This window comes from Apus apus, chromosome 1 (assembly GCF_020740795.1).
Source record: "Apus apus isolate bApuApu2 chromosome 1, bApuApu2.pri.cur, whole genome shotgun sequence".
In the NCBI taxonomy this organism is placed as follows: Eukaryota; Metazoa; Chordata; class Aves; order Apodiformes; family Apodidae; genus Apus; species Apus apus.
In genome coordinates, this window is record NC_067282.1 from 46,884,734 (window position 1) to 46,892,949 (window position 8,216).

An 8,216-nucleotide genomic window follows, 5' to 3' on the forward strand; every position below is an offset into this window, starting at 1 on the left:
CTGCCCACGGGCCTGAAGGGCTGACCGGTGAAATCCGGCTCCGGCTTAATGACACTGATCTAAGCAGAGTCAATTAAATCAAATTCCCACTAACATCCTTAATATATCTGCAGTGTGTGCAGCACAGCAGAGGCGGCGGCAGCGGCAGCAGCAGCAGCCAGGGATTCACAGTAGTAATAAAGGGATTCACTGCCGCATTATATATATATAAAAAAAAAAATTAATAATAAAAAAAAAGCGAGCAAGAGGAGGCAGGGAACTTCTGTGTGTTATTTACATTGGGGAAGGGATGAGGGAAAGGTGTTTGTGCCTCTGCGTGTAAATGAATGAGAGAAAGGAAGGGAGGGAGGAAGGGTGGAAAGAAAGGAAAGAGGGAGGCAGGGAGGGAGCAGGAGAAAACACGCAGAGAGCACTGAAAGGAGGCTCTGTCCCCTAAACCGAAATAACCCAGTTGCAAGAACTGATGCTGGAAAAATGGTAAAGACCCGGAGTTGAAAACATTTTCACTTTAATACTGAAAAAATATGCCATTATAAAATCCTCGAATAGAATTAGTAAGTTTCACTTGCTTCCTCAGTTCTGTTTCCTCAAGTTATAGTAAGATTTACAACAGCACAGAGTTTTCTACCATTAAACTTTGCAGCCTAAGCACTAGAGTGACATTAATTGGTCATGCTTAACTGCCTTGGATTTTTTTTTTTTTTAATGTTTACACTGTTACCATAATAGAAATAAAGGGTACTAATTTTTACATTCAGATGGAAAGGCAATACTGAAAATACATATTGCAAAAAGAGAGAGATAAAACAAAACCAAGCACCCACCCCGCCCCCCCCCTCCTCCCACCCCATTACCCACCCCCCACCCCCGGAAAACGAAACACAACCCACCATCAACAAAGCAAATTTCTCTCAGCAAAGTAATTTTCACCAAAAAAAAAAAAAAGAAAAAAAAAAAAGAAAAAAAATGAAAAAAAAATCTAATTATAATGTTCATGCAAATATGTCTTAAATAAAACCTTTACAATTTTTTTTCCACGGTAAAAAGAACGATCTCTACTGCCTATTAATCACACAAAAATGGCGAAATGGCACTTTTTATTATTATACTGTATTTTGTATATAGAAGGTTTGATACGAAGGGACTTATCAGGTAGGAGGAATGATGGTGTGAACTAGACGCTGCTTCCAGTCGGGGGCTGGAGCGTCCCTGGGTGCGTTGTATCCATGCGAGCCATGCAGCACTTTTTTTTTACTTTTTTTTTTCTTTTTTTTTTTTTTTTCCATTTGACTGTTTGTTTGATAGTCAGTCGTTTATTTACATTACATTCATGCCTTCGTGCAACTTTCCACTTCTGCTCTGCTGTCAGGGGAAGGCCGCCACCAGCCTTTCCTCCGCCCCCCTGCTCTTTCCGGCCTCTCGGAGAGGGGTCGGTCCAACAAAGGAAGAGGGCAAAAAAGCACAACAAACCCCAACACAATAAAACAAAAGCCCAACAAAGCCAGGAGCCGTATTTCGCCCTGCCACAGCGGAAGGAAGCTGGTCCTCGCTGGTCTGTTGCAGCCCCGGCAGCTCACGGGCACTCACCGCACCGGGCTGCGCGGAGCTGCGGGGACGCGCTGGGCTCCCCCCTCCCCTCACCTGGCCTCGGTGCTTGCAGAGGAGGTCATGAGGGGGGCGTGCCTGTGTGTATGTTTTGTTTCTCACAAAAGGTAGCCGAGGTACAGAACCGTCCCCTGGCTGGCGTTTGCTGCCCCACCGGACGGAGGGCGAAGGGCCGGTCCCCAGTGGCAGCCGGTCCCGCCCTCCCGTCGCCTCAGTCCGACAAGGAGTGTGAGCCGCAGTCGTAAACCCGGTGGGCCCCGTCGGCGCTGTAGGGCCCGTTGTGCCAGTAGGACGAGTCACAGACCGTCTGCAAGGAGTTGATTTCAGATGCGGAGGAGTTGGCGTCCCTCCTCTTGGACCGCTTTCGGTTCCTCAGGATGAACACCAGCATGCCAACCACCGTGAAGGCAGAGGTCACAAAAACCAGCAGGAGCCCCGGAACCAGCACCGATATAGAGACCCGGCTGGTCTCTAAGTAAGAGTTGGAGTGAGTACCTGTCTCTGTCAAACCGGTGCTGTTTTTATTAGAAGTTAATGTGGGAGAAATTTTTAACTGGGGGCAAATCACGTCGTTGGAGAGAGACTCGAAATCCTCCTTGAAGAAATCTTCAGGGGACTCGCACCTCAGGTCGCTCATAATCACCTTGGGGCGTAGCATCTCCGCCCATTGTTTGAAAGGCACGATAGGGCAAGTGCAGTCCCACGGGTTGCCGTGCAAGTCGATCTGGGTGATGGAGGTTAGCTGGTCCAGCACCCCCGCCACCGGGAGGTACATGAAATAATTGTTGTGTATGCTCAGCTTGGAAAGTGAGACCCCGGCGAACACATCTACTGGGAGAGACCTCAGCAGGTTGTTGTTGAGGATGAGGACTCTCAGCTTGGGCATCGCATTGAAGGTGCCGGGCATGATCAGCTGGATCCCATTAAATTCCACGTTCAGATACTCTAGGTTTTGCAGCCCAGTGAATTTCTCCCGGGACAGGGTGTCTAAGTAGTTGCTATCCATGTAGAGCCATCGGAGATCAAAGAGGTTCTTGAACGTGTTGTTCTCGACGGTGGCGATGTTGTTGTTGCCCAGATCGAGTAAATTAAGTTTCCGGTAATCCAGAAAGTGGGATTTCCTGATGGTATGTATTTTGTTGTCTCTCAGAAACAGCTCCTGTACATTGGATGGCTTGGGCTTCAAATCCACCAGGCTGCTCACATTCCTGTCGTTGCAATTAACCTTTAAACCCGAGCCAGGGATCTGATCGCAGCTGCAGATCTGAGGGCAGGAGACAGTGGCTGGTAGCTTGCTTTTTTCACTGACTGTCGGCACGGCAGCAGTGGGTCTGGTCTTGATTTGCCAATTGACGGGAATCTTTGTACCTCCGTTTGGTCCAGATCCTGGCGTGGCAGGGTCTTCTTTGCCATGTATTTTAAAAGGGGTTGGAATGGGACCAGGATCGCAGGTTTCTTCTTCGGCAGGGGGAGCAGCTAGGCTAGAATCCACTCTGTTCTTTTTGCACAGCTCTTGCTCTGTTGTCTCATTTAAATCTTTGCCCTGCAACCTAGTGGGAGCCTCACAAATCACTCTGCCGATCAAAGCGTTTTTGGGTATGTTTTCCAGCCATTCCTTCAACGACAGCAGATCGCAAGTGCAGTCCCAGGGGTTATCCTCTAGCAGGATTTCAGCAATGCCTGGGATCTGCTCCAGGACCTCCTCGTAAGGCAAGGTTTTAAGACGGTTTCCCCGGAGGTCGAGGTGGGTGATCGGCACATACTGAAACACGTTGGGGGGCAAGGTGCTGATGAGATTGTCATTTAAAATCAGCACCTCTAGCTTGTTTAAGTCCCTAAATGCTCCCGGGTCAATATCCCGCAATAGATTAAAATCTGCCTGGAGGTATTCCAGATCGTCCAGCCCCAGGAAAGTCTGCTTCCTGAACGATTTGATCTTGTTGTTGTTTATGTGCAAGCGTTTCACCAGCTGCAGCCCGAGAAAAGCCCCAGGAACAATCTCATGCAAACCGTTGTTTTCCATGTGCAAACTGACTGCATTGTAAAAGTTAGCAAACTCATTAGGGAAAAGTCGAGTCAGGGAATTTCCATGCAGGAATAAATGGTAAAACTGGGAAGTTGGGGCGGTGAAATGTTGCAGGCTGGTAAATCCCTTTTTCTCACAGTCTACGTGCAAATCCCCTTCTATCTCGTTGCAGGCACAGATCTTCTCTTTGCAAACGTCCCCTGTAACGTTTCCAGCAGCAAAACAAAGAGACGTCTCCAGCAACAGAATCCAAAGCAGCATTTTTAAACCGAGCTATTCATTCCCGATCTCATCACAAAGTAACAGCAACCATTCTCCTCACACGGAAAGCAATTCCAGTTCATTCAATGCATGTAATGTCCGAACCACCACCGAAGGGGGAGAAAAAAATGTGGGGAGGGGGAGCAGGAAAGGTCGGCGGAGGAGGGGGGACGCTTCTTTTCTCCTCTCTCCCTTTCTCCCCCCCCTCCCCCCCCCCCACGTCCAACTGCAACAGCCTGGATTCCAGTCAATAATTATATCCACAAACTACCCAGGCACGTACTGCAAGGCACGCGGAAAAAAGATAGGGAAAAAAAAAAAAAAGTAGAAGGGGAAAAAAAAAATATAAATCCCCCGCGTCGATCCCCCTCCCTGCCGCCTCCGGGGTAGCTAAGTGGAGGTCTGCCGGCCGGGCTGGCTCACCGGCGCGGGCGCGGTGCTGTTGGCCACCGGCCGCCGCTGCATGTTGGAGAGGCGCGGGCGGGGAGCGCGGCGCTGGCCGCGGAGCTGCCGCCGGGCGCGGGGCCGCGCGGAGCTGACCTTGCCGCGCGGCCGCGGAGCCGCACTCCTCGCCCGCTCGCCCGCCCTCCCGCCGGGCGCTGTCCAGCCGCCCCGGTGCTGAAAGCGCGCCCCAGCCTACTGGCTGGCCCCCCGGCCGCCGGAGCCGCGCCGCGCCTGCCCCCACCGCGCAGCGCGGCCGCCCATGCCCGCAGCCTGCGCGGGGCCGGGGCCGCACGCCTGCCCGCGCCGCGCCCCGCCGGCCGCGCTGCCTCCCCTCCGCGCTCACGCTCCCTCGCTCGCTCTTCTCTCTTTTTTCTTCCGCTGCCGCCGAGCCGCACGCTCGCACACACTCACATACACGCAGAGGGAGAGTTGCTAAGAGGCTCTGCTCGTTTCAACCTGGTGCACTCTGAAAGATCTGACACCCTCTGCTGAGCTGCAGTGGCAAAAATCCATCTGCTGAGGGAATGCTGGAGAAAAAAAAAAAAAAAAAAATCAATCCACGTACAGGGCAAGCGTTAAAAACGTTGGCTTTAAAAGCTGTCGATCTACTTATGTGCTTTCTCCTAAACGAATTATTTAATTTATTTCTTTTCTGTTAAGATGGAAAGTTTAGCATTCCCCTCCTGCCGACCAGGTCCTGATTGTCCCCCAGTCACACATACTCACGGCTGCACAAGCAGGCGAGAAAGGTGTGTTTGCCTTTTTGTATTCTCAGCGGCTTGAACAGAATCAGTGTCAGGGTGTCAAGCGAATAGCAATTTGAGGTAATTATTCTGCACGCCATTTTTATTGTTGCTTTAAATGCATTTCTTCCTCCCCTGCAGTCTATAGTGTTTCATGCTGGATGTGGTCTCATGCTGGCGTTCTCTATGTAATGTTGATTCGGGAATTATTGAATTATATGTATAATATATAATATAAACTATCACAGAGAAGAAGGGGGATAGGGAGGAGGGAATTGCTGCACTGTGAGCAATTCACGCTACCTGTTCTCAGAGAGTATAGTGTCTCCCTCAAGGAGGGGAGAAGAGGGATGAAATTAATAGCTGTGCATCTTGACATTCTTATTTTTATATAAAAATCAATAGATCCACCTATGTACATGTATAGATATTTCTCTACGAGTGCTCCTAACACTCTCTCTGTGGAAATAAAATGCCTGCTACCCTAAACTCCCTCCCCCATCCTCCTCCCCCCCCCCCCCCAGCCGCCCTTTCCCATCTCCCACTCTTCTGACAAAAGAGATTACACAGCGGAAAAATTGGTGCCTGGCCTTAAAGAAAGGAGCCAAGCATTACAAAAGTTTCTGCATCATTTGGACGGGTTTCAGATGCCTACGAGCGAAGAACCAGTTGCACCTCTGGTGGTGCAAGTGGAAACCCGCTTTTCTCCCCTCTTTGTCAAATCGCACTGAGACGAATGAGAAGGAGGAGGAGAAGGAGGAGGAGAAGAAAAGGGAGGAAGAGGAGGGGGAGGAGGCGAGGGCGGGAGATGCAGTGCGGACGCCGGGTGCCTCCTGCAGCCCGGGGCTGTATCTCTCCCGTCCGGCGCCGCTGGTGAACTTTGCGGCATTTTGGTAGGGGGGAGGATGCAACTGAGGGGGCGGGCTGGAGGCGGGTTGTTTATAGGGAAAGCCAGGGAACCATATGGAGCCTGCACCTCCTGGTCCCGGCAGCATGCTAATTTGGTCAAAGCTTTTCCCTGGCTACCGCTTGCAAGTAAATTAGACATCCTGGCGACGATGATCTTATCAAATTAATGTAATTAGACCACAGACAAGTTACAACAGAAGCATTGGCCATTTCGGGTCCCCAGGATAAAGATTTGGTTCTCTATTCGTTATGGTGGGCAGGGAATATAGAGGGACGGGGGAGGAAAGGGGACAGTTGGAGGAAAAGAAACAGACAAAAAAAGAGAGAAATCCTGGCCCAGAAAAAGACTACCGAATAGATTACAAACTGGCAGAAGAAATAAAATGCCACAGAGACATAAAGCACCACAAGAAATATATTAGGAGTTTCATTAGGAAAAAGTAGAGGGAAAGGGAACTTGGCGCCACGTTGAGGCGCATTTAATTAATTTCTCCTGGCGGTTTCTTTGACTTAGTCTCTCGGTGATGTTGGGGCAGGGGTGGGGGAGGAGAGATGTTGTGCTGGCTGGAAAACTTCCGTGGATCCATAATCGCAGCCTCGAAGTGCAAGCGGAGCCGGAGGCAGGGAAGCCCCCAGGAAACTCCATGGAAGGAGGCGAGGCAGTCAGGGGAAGAAGCAAGGGTAGGGGAGGGGATCGGGTACGGGCCCAGCTCACCGAACACCAGCATCAGTGACAAGATCTCCCCTCTGGGGGGGGCAAGGCTGAAAATCTGGAGCCTGATGAACACTCCACGGGATGTGGGGCAGGAGGACTAAAGAGCTTGTTCTCTTCCTGCCTTAGAAAAAGGCTTCAGAGCATCTTTACCTTGGTGTTATTAAAATTGCTAAGGCACTGTAAAAATAACCAAAACTCAACCAGAGGACCTGAGCATTAACATGATACTAAATTAATAAATAGGAATCAAATTAGTAGAAGAAGACTATGACCTGTTGTCTAAGTGTGAAGGACAAATTTCCTCCTTCTTGCAAGGGATCTGCAGAGAGATGGGTACTAGTGGAAGCCATCAGTGACCCCAAAATTTCAAAGTGGGGGATAAAAAAGGTGAAAAAAGGTAAAATGCTGCCAGATGATGTTAGAGTGTTTGTGGTTGCTATGTAACTGACAAAAGAGTATTTAGAGAAAGAACCCATTGTGTTTTCAGCTGTATAGTTTGGAACTATATTGAGATATTTATGTCTTACATATATTATAGATGTATTGGAGATAATCTGCCATGTAAAAGTTAGCATCTAGAAACAAGTCAGAGAGGAAGAAAATAGACATTATCCATTTTAGATTTGGTATCTGAAGTTTTGGTTCTGTCAGTCAAGTTACACAGGAAATTAATCTGTCATTGCTAGTGTCATAATAAATTTCTAGATTTCCTCATTTTCTTGAATTAAGTTTGTAAACATTTATCTTAGAAGAAGCCTGCCTCTTAGTGTTTTCTGGAAATAGCTACTCCTGAATCAGGTTGATCAGGGTCTCTCTGACTGCAGTTTTTCACTCTTTTATTTAGAAAGTGTGGTAAAGTGAGAGATCACGCATCACTGAAGTGCCAGTGAATCAGGGTCTTTAAAATTCAGGATATGTATTCCAGTTTACAATCCATACACAGGTTGAATAAGCAGAGCTCACATTATGCTCTCCAAATTAGAGATCAGATCCAAATTAGTAGATCAGAGAGGGCAAAGAGCTTCCAAGCCTATTTTCCTTGACTTCTTTGTTATTCTGATATTTTTTATCCCCTGTTTGCCTCTGCGACTTCTAGAAGCCTAAGACAATGACTTTCCTGCTTATACCTTTCTTCTGGGTGTAAAGTGCCATATTTAACCAACACAAGCAATTCGACTTGGTTACGATGGTTGCCTTTTGAATAGGAATAGTTTTACTCCTAATATGAAAAATGCCTCTGTACAGGAAAAGGTACTGGGATACTTTACATTTTTCCAATTGTGAATCTCTCATCTCCCTCTTGTTAAGACTATGCAACTAACACTGGTTAAGGGTGTTCTGTATCAAATGTTAAAAAACTACTTACCTCATCTAATGTTGTAGATCTTGCAAAGCAGAACTCAAGAACATTTTCAAAGTTTCTACAGAACAAAAAAATTAATATGTGTACTCTTCTTGCAATACTTGTGCTAGGCTCTGTAAAATAATCTTCTCCATTTTTATGCAAGATAAA

At 48.1% G+C, this 8,216-nt stretch overlaps 1 protein-coding gene across 1 annotated transcript; it reads right to left on the reverse strand.

Moving 5' to 3' along the window:
- Positions 1–996: 996 nt before the first annotated feature.
- SLITRK1 (SLIT and NTRK like family member 1) lies at positions 997–4,328 on the reverse strand. Its single transcript, XM_051613338.1, has one exon. The coding sequence runs from the start codon at positions 3,890–3,892 to the stop codon at positions 1,817–1,819; it is 2,076 nt and encodes a 691-aa protein (XP_051469298.1). The 5' UTR covers positions 3,893–4,328; the 3' UTR covers positions 997–1,816.
- Positions 4,329–8,216: the final 3,888 nt, after the last annotated feature.